The 17,627-nt window shown below is 41.4% G+C and overlaps 1 protein-coding gene across 3 annotated transcripts in view; it reads left to right on the forward strand.

The window, feature by feature from the left end:
- Positions 1-17,611, forward strand: part of pltp (phospholipid transfer protein) — a 55,006-nt gene extending 37,395 nt beyond the window's left edge. For all 3 annotated transcript variants that reach the window (XM_060919350.1, XM_060919352.1, XM_060919351.1), the window contains exons 11-16: positions 104-268; positions 638-705; positions 16,001-16,043; positions 16,142-16,205; positions 16,840-16,916; positions 17,001-17,611. In XM_060919350.1, coding sequence (XP_060775333.1) covers positions 104-268; positions 638-705; positions 16,001-16,043; positions 16,142-16,205; positions 16,840-16,916; positions 17,001-17,075 — 492 coding nt within the window. In that variant the 3' untranslated portion in view covers positions 17,076-17,611. The remainder of the gene's footprint in view (positions 1-103; positions 269-637; positions 706-16,000; positions 16,044-16,141; positions 16,206-16,839; positions 16,917-17,000) is intronic.
- The last annotated feature ends 16 nt before the right edge of the window (positions 17,612-17,627 follow it).

Consider the following 17,627-nt stretch of genomic DNA (forward strand, 5'->3'; position numbering starts at 1 on the left):
GTAACAGACATCTAGGAAGCAACAGCATCTAGGAAGTAACAGACATCTAGGAAGCCAGAACTCCAATGTGTAATGGACCGTTTGTTTTTTTGCTCTCCTTCAGAACCCTGCTCTGATGGATGCCCCAATCTCATTGGAAATGGAGGTAACATCAGCTCCCAAATCAAGCATCATGACATCGGGGGCGACAGTAGTTGTACATGCTGGTGTCAGAGTGCTGATCCTACCATCAGGAAAGTCACCTGTTCAGCTCAGCAGTATGACCATGGTATGGACTTCCCATAATATGCATGAATCAGAATAACAAAAATGCCTTTTATAGTTTTGACTATGGAAAGGATTCCATGTCAGATAGAAAAGCAGTTATACTGGAAGGAAAATGTGACATGCAGTAAAGAAGTGGCAACTCTTCCTGGAAAATGTTTCTTGCTGATGATGTTCTCAGACTACAGCCATGCTCTCAAATACTGCTTAGGACCATGGCTGCATTTCCGCGTGACACTAATTTAACACACAAATCACAGTGAAATGCAATGTAATTGGGAACTGCACCCCTTGTGACTGCTTTTCTATCTGGCACAGAATCTTCTCCATATCTGACCTTAGTGTAATATGAAATGTTTTGCTGTATGGGTAGGAGACCAAATTCATTGCCAAGGTGTACATAAAGGAGAAGAGACTGGCTATACAGCTGGATCTGAGAAGGTACATGACGCTTAAGCATTCTGCTATCTTCTTTGCTATCTTCACAGTGTACAGTGTCTTGCGAAAGTATTCATCCCCCTTGATGTTTGTCCTGTTTTATTGCATTATAAGTTGGAATTAAAATGGATTTTTGGGGGGTTAGCACCATTTGATTTACACAACATGCACTTTAAAGGTGCAAATTGTTGTTTTATTGTGACACAAACAGTAATTAAGATGAAAAAGTAGAAATCTGGAGCGTGCATAGGTATTCACCCCTCCCCCCAAACTCAATACTTTGTAGAGCCACTTTTTGCTACAATTCCAGCTGCAAGTCTCTTGGGGTATGTCTCTATTAATTTAGCACATCTAGCCACTGGGATTTTTGCCCATTCCTCAAGGCAAAACTGCTCCAACTCCTTCAAGTTAGATGGGTTGCGTTGATGTACAGCAATCTTCAAGTTATGCCACAGATTCTCAATTGGATTGAGGTCTGGGCTTTGATTAGGCCATTCCAAGACATTTAAATGTTTCCCTTTCAACCACCCCAGTGTAGCTTTAGCAGTATGTTTAGGGTCATTGTCCTGCTGGAATGTGAACCTTCGTCCCAGTCTCAAACCTCTGGCTGACTCAAACAGGTTTTCCTCCAGAATTGCCCTGTATTTAGTGCCATCCATCTTTCCTTCAGTCCTGACCAGCTTTCCTGTCCCTGCAGATGAAAAACATCCCCACAGCATGATGCTGCCACCACCATGCTTCACTGTAGGAATGGTGTTCTCAGGGTGTTGGGTTTGCACCACACATGGTGTTTCCCATGATGGCCAAAAAGATCAATTTTAGTCTCATTTGACCAGAGAATCTTCCATGTGTTTGGGGAATCTGCCACATGCTGCTGGGCAAACTCCAAACGTGTTTTCTTAAGCAATGGCTTTTTTCTGGCCACTCTTCCATAAAGCCCTGCTCTGTGGAGTGTACGGCTTAAAGTGGTCCTATGGACAGATACTCCCATCTCTGCTGTGGATCTTTGCAGCTCCTTCAGTGTTATCTTTGGTGTCTTTGTTGCATCTCTGATTAATGCCCTCCTTGCCCGGTCTGTGAGTTTTGGTGGGCAGCCTTCTCTTGTCAGGTTTGTGGTGGTGCCATATTCTTTCCATTTTGCTATAATGAATTTAATGGTGCTCCCTGGGATATTCAAACTATGGTATATTTTTTTTTTATAACCCAACCCTGATCTATACTTCTCCACAACTTTGTCTCTGACCTGTTTGGAGTGCTACTTGGTTTTCATGTTGCTTGCTTAGTAGTATTGCAGAGTCAGGGTCCTTCCAGAACAGGTTGATAATAATAATAATAATAATAATAATACATTTTATTTGTAGAGCGCTTTTCATGATACTCAAAGACGCTTAACAAGCATAAAATAATCAGTAAAAGAATCATAATCATAAGAAAAATCATAAGAGAACATAAGAACAATAAAACAAGAGTCAGAGGCACTTGACTAAGGAGAGAAAAGTCATAAAATCAATGCAATAAAAAGGTATAAGACAGTGTTAATCATGAATTAAAAGCAATTCGAAAGAGATGGGTTTTAAGGAGGGATTTGAATATTGATAGTTCAGTGCAGTCTCGGATGTGTTGGGGAAGGGAATTCCAGAGGGAAGGGGCAGCAATGGAGAAGGCTCTATCGCCCCAGGTCCGGTGCTTGGTCCTGCATGGTACAGACAGGAGTTTTGCATCAGAGGAATGGAGGCTGCGGGAAGGAGCATGAAGATGGAGCAGGTTGGTAAGATAGGAGGGGGCCTGACTATGGAGGGCTTTGAAGGTAAAAAGGAGAACTTTGAATTGGTTCCATTGAGGTACAGGAAGCCAGTGGAGCTTCTGAAGGACCGGGGTGATATGATCACAGGAATGGGAGCGAGTGAGTAAGCGAGCAGCAGAGTTCTGAATGTATTGAAGTTTATTTAGAACTTTGGTTGATGAGCCTTGAAGGATGCTGTTTCAATAGTCAATCCTGGATGTAATGAAAGCATGGATCAGTTTCTGCAGCAGAAAAGGAGAGTGATGAACAGAGACGTGCTATGTTCTTTAGGTGGAAGAAAGCAGTTCTGGTGATGTAGTTAACATGGTGTTCAAAAGAGAGGTTGCTGTCAAAAATGACCCCGAGGTTGCGGAGATGTGGGGAGGGAGACAATGTGGAGTTATTGATGGTGAGGCAGACATTGTGAGCATTTTTTGTGAGAAATTTGGGACCGATGATCATCAAATCTGATTTTTCCCAGTTTAGCATGAGGAAATTGGCTTGCATCCAGGATGTAACCTCAGTGATACAGTTGATGAGAGTAGAGTAAGTTGCAGTAGTGATGGATTTGGTGGAAATGTAGAGCTGGACGACATCAGCATAGCAGTGGAAGTGGAGACTGTGCTGACAGATGATGTTGTCAAGGGGGAGCATGTATATACAGACATCGTGTGACAGATCATGTGACATTTTGATTGCACACAAGTGGATTTTAATCAACTAATTATGTGACTTATGAAGTGAATTGGTTGGAGCAGCTCTTATTTAGGGGTTTCATACGAAAGGGGGTGAATACCTATGTACACTCCAGATTTCTGTTTTTTTTCCATCTTAATTATTGTTTGTGTCACAATAAAACAACAATATGCTCCTTTAAAGTGGTAGGCATGTTGTGTAAATCAAATGGTGCTAACCCTCCAAAAATCCATTTTAATTAGGGCCCGAGCACCGAACGGTGTGAAGACCCTATTATTTTTCAAAGGATTATTATTATTATTATTATTATTATTATTATTATTATTAGGGCCCAAGCACCGTTCGGTGCGAAGACCCTATTGTTTTTTGAAGGATTATTAGGGCCCGAGCACTGTTTGGTGTGAAGACCCTATTGTTTTTTGAAGGATTATTATTATTATTATTATTATTATTCTGCCGTGTTTGGCCTTATTTGAGGCATTTCCCATGCACGAAAACTCATGAAATTTGATACACACATTGTCATCGCTACTCAGCCACAGACTTTTGGCCCCGGGCATGACCCAGGGACTTCATAGCGCCCCTTTTCCTTTTCCCATTGAAATGAATGGGTAGAACTTTGGAATGATGATGTCATAAGGCCATTTGGAGTGAAATTACACATGGTCATTTTTAACGTACTCCTCCTAGACGGTTCATCAAATTCATGTCAAACTTGGCAAACATGATGCCAAGATATTGCTGAAGTTGAACTGCTAAGGGATTTTTGATATGTTGTAATATGTTGAAATACTATAACATATAATATGCTAAGATATTGCTGAATGTTGAACTTGATATGTAATATGATTCTGATACTCTGTAGCTGTTATGGGCCTGTCTGGTATAGTGCCACCAACTGGCCAAGGAAAGAATAGGGTTTTGAATATGTGTCTTTTGACACATGATGAATTTTAACATGTTCCTCCTAGACGGTTCATGAGATTCATGTGAAATTTGTTATACGTGATGTCAAGATGTCGCTGATATTAAATTGCGAAGGGATTTTTGATATCTTGTAATATGTTGAAATGGGGGGCGGCACGGTGGTGTAGTGGTTAGCGCTGTCGCCTCACAGCAAGAAGGTCCGGGTTCGAGCCCCGTGGCTGGCGAGGGCCTTTCTGTGCGGAGTTTGCATGTTCTCCCCGTGTCCGCGTGGGTTTCCTCCGGGTGCTCCAGTTTCCCCCACAGTCCAAAGACATGCAGGTTAGGTTAACTGGTGACTCTAAATTGACCGTAGGTGTGAGTGTGAATGGTTGTCTGTGTCTATGTGTCAGCCCTGTGATGACCTGGCGACTTGTCCAGGGTGTACCCCGCCTTTCGCCCGTAGTCAGCTGGGATAGGCTCCAGCTTGCCTGCGACCCTGTAGAACAGGATAAAGCAGCTAGAGATAATGAGATGAGATGAGATGTTGAAATGGCCTTATGATTTTAATATCTTGCCACATAAACAGGAAACGTGTCAGAAAGCCACAGTGCATTGACTGTATGTTCGGACACTTCTTACTTCAATAGATATTATGATTATTATGATAACCTGACGCCCAATGGGCCTGTCTGTTATAGCGCCACCACCTGGCCAAGCAGGAAATGTTCAATTCATTTTTGGATTGATCTGAAACTTTACAAAATATTGGATATCTTGAGTCTGATGATATAACATATACAATTCTGTGCACACTCATACACACACAGTCATATGAATACACACATACACTCACAAGTATGCACTCACATGCACACGCAACATCTATGAGCACACTCACTCTCTTTCACACACACACTTTCTCTCTCTCTCTCTCTCTCTCTCTCCCTCTGACAAACAGACACACACACGCACACAATAATAGCGGCGCTCCAGCGGAGCACCATACCTAAGAAAAAATGGTAAACCCAAGGAGTCGATTTTTTGTGGTTTGTCCGTGTACGTGTACCACCAGTCATACACACCGCCTAGTGGCCAGTGTTAGTAATTACCAGTCATACACACCGCCTAGTGGCCAGTGCTAGCCAGTAAAGAAATAAAACAAAAGAGATTGGCTATGATCTAAGAAAATTCTACAACCCAGAAACAGATGGGAGGTCCGCTTTTAGGCAGTGCCTAAATCTATATATTAGTGACCTGCCATCATTGTGGCAGATTACAGCGTGAGATAGAGATAAGGAGGAGACACGTATAGTTTTGTACATATATAAATGTACATTTTCACACCACAGAAACACACACACACTTACAGTCTTTATCTGTCTATCTCTCATCCGTCAAGCAGTCATAGCATTTGCAACATGCACATCACCTTTGAACATTTGATGAATATATGACGTGACTGTTTCGTTGGGTTGTGGAACCGCACGTGCGAGGGCCCGTCAAGGCCGCTAGCGGCTTTAATTATTATTATGCCACGTTTGGCCTTATTTGAGGCATTTCCCATGCATGAAAACTCATGAAATTTGATACACACATCAGTCATTGTCATCGCTACTCAGCCACAGACTTTTGGCCCCGGGCATGGCCCAGAGACTTCATAGCGCCCCTTTTCCTTTTCCCATTGAAATGAATGGGTAGAACTTTGGAATGATGATGTCATAAGGCCATTTGGAGTGAAATTACACATGGTCATTTTTAACGTACTCCTCCTAGACGGTTCATCAAATTCATGTCAAACTTGGCAAACATGATACCAAGATATTGCTGAAGTTGAATTGCGAAGGGATTTTTGATGTGTTGTAATATGTTGAAATATTAGAATATGCCAAGATATTGCTGAATGTTGAACTTGATATGTAATATGATTCTGATACTCTTTAGCCATTATGGGCCTGTCTGGTATAGCGCCACCAACTGGCCAAGGAAAGAATAGGGTTTTGAATATGTGTCTTTTGACACATGATGAATTTTAACATGCTCCTCCTAGACGGTTCATGAGATTCATGTGAAATTTGTTATACGTGATGCCAAGATGTCGCTGATATTAAATTGCGAAGGGATTCTTGATATCTTGTAATATTTTGAAATGGCCTTATGATTTTAATATCTTGCCACATAAACAGGAAACGTGTCAGAAAGCCACAGTGCATTGACTGTATGGTCGGACACTTCTTATTTCAATAGATATTATGATTATTATGATAACCTGACGCCCAACGGGCCTGCCTGTTATAGCGCCACCACCTGGCCAAGCAGGAAATGTGCCAGAAATTGGCAATGCCTTAACTCAGGGCTTTTCAAAGTGTGGGAGAGTCAGCCCCCCCCTCAGAGAGCAAATAAACAACAGCCCCCCCCCACCCCCCATTTTTGTTGTTGCTGCTATACTTAGGCCAAGTTTACATTAGACCGTATCTGTCTAATTTTCTTCGCGTATGCACTGTCCGTTTACATTAAAACACCTGGAAACACCGGGAAACGGGAATCCGCCAGGGTCCACGTATTCAATCCAGATCGTGTCTGGTCCGGTGCTGTGTAAACATTGAGAATACGCGGATACGCTGTGCTGAGCTCTAGCTGGCGTCGTCATTGGACAACGTCACTGTGACATCCACCTTCCTGATTCGCTGGCGTTGGTCATGTGACGCGACTGCTGAAAAACGGTGCGGACTTCCGCCTTGTATCACCTTTCATTAAAGAGTATAAAAGTATGAAAATACTGCAAATACTGATGCAAATACTGCCCATTGTGTAGTTATGATTGTCTTTAGGCTTGCCATCCTTCCACTTGCAAGTGGTAAGTGACGCGCATGCCCGATATGCACTGAGATCACACACACAGCGGCTCAGTCCCAAATCACTGCTCGTGCGCTTCACTCGCGCGCTGTGTGAGCTGCGCAGGGCCGGAGTGCGCACCCTCCAGAGGGCACTCGCTGTTCAGGGCAGAGTGATTTGGAGCGTAGGATGCCTGCGGAGCCGAGCGTATCCGTGTATTGGTGTTGCTGTGTGCACACTAATCGTTTTAAAAACGTTAATCTGATGATCCGCTGATACGGTCTAATGTAAACCCAGCCTTAATGTTCCATTCGTATTTTTAAAAAAATGGTTGTTGTACACATTTTAAACATCTGTGCTTTTTGAAAACATCTTTTTTTTTACACGTTTAAAACATATGAGCTTTATTAAAACATCTTTTTTTTTTTTTTTACACATTTTAAACATCTGTGCTTTATTTTTTTAAAAAACATCTTGTTTTACACATTTTAAACATCTCATAGCATCGTTAGCTAGCACCTCTTGGCAGACAACACACTGTGGCAGTGGAGCATCTTCAGATCCAGTCCATGAAAATCCAAACTTTAAATAATCGTGGTCGTACTTCCTTCTTTTTTTGCTTGGCCCAGACTCTGTCTCACTCACTGTAGCTTTAGGTACTAAAAATCGATCCATTTTTGTCTCTGGCAAAGGCTAGCTGAAGTTCGCTAAATGTCCGCAATAGTAACTTATTCTGGTGTATTTTTCCTGACGTTGCGCCCCCCCTAAAGAACTCTGGCGCCCCCTAGGGGAGGCGCGCCCCACACTTTGAAAAGCCCTGCCTTAACTGATTGATTTGACACTTTACAAAATATTGTGTATTATGATTGTGATGATATTCACATGTGTAATTCAGATGCCTAGCACAGCGCCACCATCTGGCCAAGCAGGAAATGGGGAAAAATGTTCAATTCATTGATGGATCAATCTGAAACTTTACAAAATATTGGATATCATGAGTCTGATGATATAACATATACAATTCTGTGCACACTCATACACACACAGTCATGCATATTTATGCAACTCACATGCGCACGCAACATCTATGAGCACACTCACTCTCTTTCACACACACACTTTCTTTCTCTCTCTCTCTCCCTCTGACAAACAGACACGCACACACAATAATAGCGGAGCTCCAGCGGAGTACCATACCAAAGAAAAAATGGTAAATCCATCAAGTCGATTTTTTGTGGTTTGTCCGTATACGTGTACCACCAGTCATACACACCGCCTAGTGGCCAGTGTTAGTAATTACCAGTCATACACACCGCCTAGTGGCCAGTGTTAGTAATTAGCAGTCATACACACCGCCTAGTGGCCAGTGTTAGTAATTACCAGTCATGCACACCGCCTAGTGGCCAGTGTTAGTAATTACCAGTCATGCACACCGCCTAGTGGCCAGTGTTAGTAATTACCAGTCATGCACACCGCCTAGTGGCCAGTGTTAGTAATTACCAGTCATGCACACCGCCTAGTGGCCAGTGTTAGTAATTACCAGTCATGCACACCGCCTAGTGGCCAGTGTTAGTAATTACCAGTCATGCACACCGCCTAGTGGCCAGTGTTAGTAATTACCAGTCATGCACACCGCCTAGTGGCCAGTGTTAGTAATTACCAGTCATGCACACCGCCTAGTGGCCAGTGTTAGTAATTACCAGTCATGCACACCGCCTAGTGGCCAGTGTTAGTAATTACCAGTCATGCACACCGCCTAGTGGCCAGTGTTAGTAATTACCAGTCATGCACACCGCCTAGTGGCCAGTGTTAGTAATTACCAGTCATGCACACCGCCTAGTGGCCAGTGTTAGTAATTACCAGTCATGCACACCGCCTAGTGGCCAGTGTTAGCTAGTAAAGAAATAAAACAAAAGAGATTGGCTATGATCTAAGAAAATTCTACAACCCCGAAACAGACGGGAGCTCAGCTTTTAGGCAGTGCCTAAATCTATATATTAGTGACCTGCCATCATTGTGCATTTTGTTGCAGACATATGAAAACTCTGCATGTACAACCCCGATTCCAAAAAAGTTGGGACAAAGTACAAATTGTAAATAAAAACGGAATGCAATAATTTACAAATCTCAAAAACCGATATTGTATTCACAATAGAACATAGACAACATATCAAATGTCGAAAGTGAGACAGTTTGAAATTTCATGCCAAATATTGGCTCATTTGAAATTTCATGACAGCAACACATCTCAAAAAAGTTGGGACAGGGGCAATAAGAGGCTGGAAAAGTTAATGGTACAAAAAAGGAACAGCTGGAGGATCAAATTGCAACTCATTAGGTCAATTGGCAATAGGTCATTAACATGACTGGGTATAAAAAGAGCATCTTGGAGTGACAGCGGCTCTCAGAAGTAAAGATGGGAAGAGGATCACCAATCCCCCTAATTCTGCGCCGACAAATAGTGGAGCAATATCAGAAAGGAGTTCGACAGTGTAAAATTGCAAAGAGTTTGAACATATCATCTACGGTGCATAATATCATCAAAAGATTCAGAGAATCTGGAAGAATCTGTGTGTGTAAGGGTCAAGGCCGGAAAACCATACCGGGTGCCCGTGATCTTTGGGCCCTTAGACGGCACTGCATCACATACAGGCATGCTTCTGTATTGGAAATCACAAAATGGGCTCAGGAATATTTCCAGAGAACATTATCTGTGAACACAACTCACTGTGCCATCCGCCGTTGCCAGCTAAAACTCTATAGTTCAAAGAAGAAGCTGTATCTAAACATGATCCAGAAGCGCAGACGTCTTCTCTGGGCCAAGGCTCATTTAAAATGGACTGTGGCAAAGTGGAAAACTGTTCTGTGGTCAGACGAATCAAAATTTGAAGTTCTTTATGGAAATCAGGGATGCCGTGTCATTCGGACTAAAGAGGAGAAGGACGACCCAAGTTGTTATCAGCACTCAGTTCAGAAGCCTGCATCTCTGATCGTATGGGGTTGCATTAGTGCGTGTGGCATGGGCAGCTTACACATCTGGAAAGACACCATCAACACTGAAAGGTATATCCAGGTTCTAGAGCAACATATGCTCCCATCCAGACGACGTCTCTTTCAGGGAAGACCTTGCATTTTCCAACATGACAATGCCAAACCACATACTGCATCAATTACAGCATCATGGCTGCGTAGAAGAAGGGTCCGGGTACTGAACTGGCCAGCCTGCGGTCCAGATCTTTTACCCATAGAAAACATTTGGTGCATCATAAAACGGAAGATACGACAAAAAAGACCTAAGACAGTTGAGCAACTAGAATCCTACATTAGACAAGAATGGGTTAACATTCCTATCCCTAAACTTGAGCAACTTGTCTCCTCAGTCCCCAGACGTTTACAGACTGTTGTAAAGAGAAAAGGGGATGTCTCACAGTGGTAAACATGGCCTTGTCCCAACTTTTTTGAGATATGTTGTTGTCATGAAATTTAAAATCACCTAATTTTTCTCTTTAAATGATACATTTTCTCAGTTTAAACATTTGATATGTCATCTATGTTCTATTCTGAATAAAATACAGAATTTTGAAACTTCCACATCATTGTATTCCGTTTTTATTTACAATTTGTACTTTGTCCCAACTTTTTTGGAATTGGGGTTGTACACACACACTGCAGACATAGGAAAGCTAAGATCACTTAAGATTACAGCGTGAGATAGCGATAAGGAGGAGACACATATAGTTTTGTACATATATAAATGTACATTTTCACACCACAGAAACAGACACACACACACACACACACTTACAGTCTTTGTCTGTCTATCTCTCATCCATCAAGCAGTCATGGCATTTGCAACATGCACATCACCTTTGAACATTTGATGAATATATGACATGTGACTGTTTTGTTGGGTGGCGGGATGTCCTGGGTTGCGGAACCGCATGTGCGAGGGCCCCGCCAAGGCCGCTAGCAGCTTTAATTCCATCTTGTAATGCAACAAAACAGGACAAACACCAAGGGGGATGAATACTTTTGCCAGACACTGTATACAGTGTATACACCACATATACGCAAAATTATTCAGACCCCTTCGGTTTTTGCACTTGACTGTGTTATAGATTTCATTTTAAATGTCTTAAATTTATTTTAATCTACACACAATAACCCATAATGAAAGTGAAAACCAAATTTTTAGAAATTTTTTGCAAATTTATTGAAGAACTATTGGCAGCACTTACAGCTTTGAGTATTTTGGAGTAAATCTTTTACACGTTTTACACATGCGGATTTGAACAGTTTCTTCCATTCTTCCTGGCAAGTTCTCTCAAGCTCATCCAACTGGATGAGGAGTGTCTGTGAACTGCCATCTTCAGGTCACTCCACAGATTTTCTCTGGGTTCACTCAGAGACATTCAGAGACTTGTCCTGAAGTCACCCAGCATTGTTATGACTGTATGCTTCAGGTCTTTGTTGTGCTGAAAGGTGAACCTTTGTTCAAGGACCTGTATTTGGGTGTATTCATGCTTCCCTCAACTCTGACAATCTCCCTGTCCTTACCACTGAGAAACACACCCAAGCATGATGCTACCACTACCATGCTTCACCAGAGGGATCATATTATCCAGTTCCAGAGCAGTACCTGGGTTTTCGTCAGACATAGCACATAGGTTTTCAGTCTAAAAATTTCAATTTTTGTCTCATCAGACCAGAGAATCTTTTTTTGCTCATGGAGTCTTTTAAGTACCTGTCATATGCTTTTACTCAGGAGGGGTTTTCGTCTAGCCACTCTATCATACAGGCTTAAATCGTGGAGTATTTCTGAGCTGGTTGTCCATGTGGCAGGTTTTCCCATGCACAGGACTTCTAAAGCCCTGTTAGAATGGTCATTAGGATCTTGGTCACCTCCCTGACCAAAGCCTTTTCAGCCTGGTTAGTGGGTTTGGCCAGACTGCCAGCTGTATGAAGAGTCCTAGTTCTGTACTTCTCCCATTTCACAATGATGGTGCCCATTGTGCTCCTGCGAACATTGCCCAGATCCATTTCTCAAAAAAAAAAAAAACAAACACCTTGATCACAGAGGTCTGCAGAGAGTTCCTTGGACTTTGCCAATGCCCTTGTGCACAGAGTGAGGTCCATAAACGCATGGTCTGCCAAGATCGGAGTGGAAGAACTCAAGTGGCTGTCACAGAGCCCTGACCTCAACCCCAGTGAACACCTTTGAGATGAACTGGTATGCTGACTTCACCCCTGGCCTGCTCACCCAACATCAGTGCCTCACCTCAGTAATGATCTTGTGGCTGAACAGGAAATCGCCAAAGCCACATTTTAAAATCTAGTGGAAAGCCTTCCCAGAAGAATGGAGGTTATAATAACAGCAAATGGGGACTAATCTGGACTGGGATGTTCAACAAGTACATATCGTTGTGACAGTCAGTGTGTTCACAAACTTTTGGCCATATAGTTAAGTATTCAGACACTATTGTTTTTGTTATTTAATGTACTTCCAGGAATACATTCACTTAAAACTTACACACAATATCTTTTGATTTTGTACTTAAAAATATGAACAAAAAGTATACATTAATTATACAATATGAAATGAAGTGCTGCAAATCCTTGTGCAAATTGCATCTAGTGTCATTCTAAAAAAATGTTGGCATTGGTTGGGAACCTTTTATGAAACAAGTAGCAATCATGGTACTGGAGAAGAAGCTTCCTAAAGTTCACTGGGATGACAAACATTCAAATAGAAAAAGTGACAGAGCCATAACAAAGACCTTGAACATCCCTGTCAGTACAACTGGTTCAACAATATGCAGGTGCAAAACTCTTGAAACATCAACTTATGACCACCAGACAAGTGGACCACACAAGACTTCATAATATGCTCTCAGAATAATGATGAGGAAGGTAAGAGAGATAAGAACGTAAGAAGGTAAGCCAGTAATCAATCAAAAAAAAAGAGTTGCAGGATGACCTGAATGCAGCAGAGAACAATTACACAGAGAATAATGACTAATAACCTGCACCACAATCAGTTCTGTTCCAAAACCTCACGTAAAGCCCCTGTGCAAGAAAAGCAACAGAGAGATGCATGTCTAAAAGCATTTAGACAAATCAGAACTCTTTTGGAACAGTAGAACTATACAAATAAAACACTCTGGCAATAATTCAGATCATGACATGTCAGCATAGAGGTGATTTTAATCTCATCAGCCAAGAAAGTAAAACTCGGATGGATGTTTCAACATGACAATGAATCCAAATATACTAGTGCATCTCAAACAATTAGAATATCATGAAAAAGGTCAATATTTTCCATCAGTTATTTAAAAAAGTGAAACTAATAATTCTTTAAATGAGAATTGGGGGGTGCGGCACGGTGGTGTAGTGGTTAGCGCTGTCGCCTCACAGCAAGAAGGTCCGGGTTCGAGCCCCGTGGCTGGCGAGGGGCTTTCTGTGTGGAGTTTGCATGTTCTCCCCGTGTCTGCATGGGTTTCCTCCAGGTGCTCCGGTTTCCCCACAGTCCAAAGATATGCAGGTTAGGTTAACTGGTGACTCTAAATTGACCGTAGGTGTGAATGGTTGTCTGTGTCTATGTGTCAGCCCTGTGATGACCTGGCGACTTGTCCAGGGTGTACCCCGCCTTTCGCCCATAGTTAGCTGGGATAGGCTCTAGCTTGCCTGCAACCCTGTAGAACAGGATAAAGCGGCTAGAGATAATGAGATGAGATGAGATTAGGGGGATTGGTAATCCTCTTCCCATCTTTACTTCTGAGAGCCGCTGCCACTCCAAGATGCTCTTTTTATACCCAGTCATGTTAATGACCTATTGCCAATTGACCTAATGAGTTGCAATTTGGTCCTCCAGCTGTTCCTTTTTTGTATCTTTAACTTTTTCAGCCTCTTATTGCCCCTGTCCCAACTTTTTTGAGATGTGTTGCTGTCATGAAATTTCAAACTGTCTCACTTTCAACATTTGATATGTTGTCTATGTTCTATTGTGAATACAATATCAGTTTTTGAGATTTGTAAATTATTGCATTACGTTTTTATTTACAATTTGTACTTTGTCCCAACTTTTTTGGAATCGGGGTTGTATTTTGGACTCATTACAAGTAAACTAAAATGTATCAAATATTTTTCTATTTTAATTTTGGTAATTATAGCCTACAGCGCGCACGCACAAAAAAAACCTCATCACAAAAAAATTAGATTATTTCATTTTGAGTAAAACAGTATAAATACTGTATATATCTGAGTCTAGTTCCGTACACACAACCACAATCATGGGGAAAACTGCTGACTTCGACACCCTCCACAAGGAGGGTAAGCCACAAAAGGTCATTGCTGGAAAGGCTGGCTGGAAAAGGTGCACAAGCAACAGGGATGACCGCAGCCTTGAGAGGATTGTCAAGAAAAGTTGATTCAAGAACTTGGGAGAGCTTCACAAGGAGTGGACTGAGGCTGGTGTCAGTGCATGAAGAGCCACCACGCACAGACATCTCCAGGAAAGGGGCTACAACTGTTGCATTCCTAATATCAAGCCACTCCTGAACCTGAGACAACGCCAGAAGCGTCTTACCTGGGCTAAGGAGAGAAAGAACTGGACTGTTGCTCAGTTGTCCAAAGTCCTCTTTTCAAATGAAAGTAAATTTTGCATTTCATCTGGAAATCAAGGCCATAGTCTGGAGGAAGAGTGGAGAAGCACAGAATCCCAGTGTAGACAGTGAAGACCAGTGTAAAGTTTCCGCAGTCTATGATGATTTGGGGTGCCGTGTCATCTGCTGGTGTTGGTCCACTGTGTTTTGTCAAGTCCAAAGTCAACGCAGCCATCTACCAGGAGACTTTAGAGCACTTCATGCTTCCATCTGCTGACGAGCTTTATGGAGATGCCGATTTCATTTTCCAGCAGGACTTGGCACCTGCCCACAGTGCAAAAACTATGACCAAATGGTTTGCTGACCATGATATTACTGTGCTTGATTGGCCAGCCAACTTGCCTGACCTGAAGCCCACAGAGAATCTATTGTTTAAGGGTATTGTCAAGTGGAAGATGAGAAACACCTGACCCAAAAATATAGATGAGCTGAAGGCTGCTATCAAAGCAACCTGGTCTTCAATAACACCTCAGCAGTGCCACAGGCTGATCACCTCCATGCCACACCGCATTGATGCAGTAATTCATGGAAAAGGAGCCTCAACCAAGTATTGAGTGTATAAATGAACACACTTTTCAGAAGTTGTACATTTCTGTATTGTAAATCCTTTTTTTGATTGATCTTTGGAAATATTTTAATCATTGGAGATACTGGATTTCTGATTTTCATGAGCTATAAGCCATAGTCATCAAAATAAAAACTTGAAATTTTTCACTTTGTGTAATGAATATAGAATATATGAAAGGTTATATTTTAATTGTTTGAGATGCACTCGTACAGCTTAAATAATTCAAGGAGGCCTTTCATGTTCTAGTCAGTCTCTTGACTTGAATCCCATTGAAATTGCAAGTCCATCAGAGCAACCCTCATAATCTTGGGTAATTGAAGACGATTTGCCAAGAGGAACGCTCCAAAAACCTAATTACTTCTTACCATAGAGAAACTATAATTGCCATCAGCAGCTTTACAACAAAGTTCCAGTGTTGTTAATTTGTGGTGTCTGAATAGCTTCCCCCCTCCCTCAATGTTGTTTTTGAAACATATTTTTATTTAAAAAAAAAAAAAAAAACTAATTTGGTCATGAGTATGACAAAGTGTGTAAATTTGAAATAGAGATATGCAATGGAAGTATATTGAATAACAAGTGACCAAAATACTTGTTTCCCCTCACTGTACTGTGCTCCATTAAATATTTCAATGATGCATTTATTGATTTTTAATAAACTTTCAAATAAAATGCTAAAAACGTTTTCACTTTAGCATTATGGAATATTGTATGTAGATGCAATGGGCAAAAAAACAGTACATGTAATCAAATTCAGATTTTGTCTGACATAAGGTGTTGAATAAGTGAGTCAGATTATTTAAATTGTATAATATCTGGAACACAATGGATAACCCCCCCCCCTTTTTTTTTTAGGTTCAAAATCTTTTCTAACCAGTCTGCTTTGGAGTCATTAGCGGTAAGACAACATTCGATGTTCAGTTTATCTTTGGTTTAAAGTTAGTTTTGTGAGGTTCCACATTTGATGGCCACTATCCCAATCTACACTATCCGCAGCTGATTCCATTGCAAGCACCACTGAAGGCTATGCTCCAAGTGACCATCGTGCCCCTTTTAAACAGTAAGTGATCTATGACTTCCTTTTCTAGCTTTCAGTGCATAGTATTTACAATGTACAACTCATACAGTGTACACTAGGGGTGTAATGAAATGCTATCTGCATTTTTAATAGTCTTAATCTCCATATCTAAATTCAGACTGAATTTCAGTGGGTATGGCCTAAACCCGGCTGTTTTTTTTTTAATTGATTATGAATACTGTCCTGTAGAAATACTGGGTTGGGAGAAAGAGAACAAACCACTCCAGAGGTAGAAATGCCAGCATGTTCTCCAAATTCTGGCTCCAACAATCACTTGAGGTTATAACTGTACTTAACATTTTTTTTTTTTGCGCTGTGGATTCCAGCACATATTTCCCCAACACATTCACTTAACTCTATATCCTAGAATATAGAAACTAATAGCCTGATTTCAACCCCCATGACCCAAACCAGTCAGTTACTAAGGATTTCTCATTTGTCCTGTGAGTGTCAGAAGAACCGCTCATGCTTAGGCAAATTGAAACGTTCAGGAACGTAGCTAAAACATGAATGCATTACAACACATACATGCTTGAACATGTAAACTAAACTATTTAAAAAAAAAAGTTAACTCTGCATGGACATTGTGCCTTTTCTTTTTCAAATGCAACACAAGATTACACTAAGAAAGGTGTACAGATCCCACTGCCAGATGGAATAGAGGTCATCGAGGATGTGGTCAAGTATCATGATGTAAGTTATGACAAAATCTGGCCTTTTGGTCCCAATTTCACTGCAAATTGTCATTTAAACTCCACATTTACTCTGATCTTCCAGGGCTACATCACTGTTGCTGCTGATCTCCATTTCCGGAGCGGGTTGAAGGAGCTGATTGAGAAGACAACGTCTTAAGAGCCTACCACCATTAAAAACACTCCCCCGCCCCTAATTCACTACTGCTTGTTTAAAAAAAAAAGCTTCACTTTTAATAAGTACTTGCTCCAGAGTCAAAGCTGTCTGAATATTTTACAGTCTGTGCCAAAATGGGATATACACAATACCCTCCCATACTTTGGATCCTTGATGTGTAGTTAAGAACATAAGTTACTCCCGTATTATGCAGCTACTTCACACTGCTTTAAAAAAGAAATTATGTTGGTAATGTTTGTTAATGGAAGAGCTGTACTGGAGTGACAGTGTTTTGCTCAAAAACACTAAAAGGGGCGAAAGACATGCCATGTTGATTCATAGCAATTTTAGATTATAAAATTGCACTTCTCAGGCCCCTTTATTACATGTTAGAGTATTGATCATTCACAGCCATAATGGGCATTTAGCCACCCATGACTATACCCTGGAACCAAGTCAATTTAATATATTAAAGTAATTTTTCCCCCTGCATACTGGCAACTGCAATTAGACAAGTTAATAAATAACTTCAGAAAGTGTTCCACTCGGTCTGTC

This window comes from Neoarius graeffei, chromosome 4 (genome assembly GCF_027579695.1).
Source record: "Neoarius graeffei isolate fNeoGra1 chromosome 4, fNeoGra1.pri, whole genome shotgun sequence".
NCBI classification, from domain to species: Eukaryota; Metazoa; Chordata; class Actinopteri; order Siluriformes; family Ariidae; genus Neoarius; species Neoarius graeffei.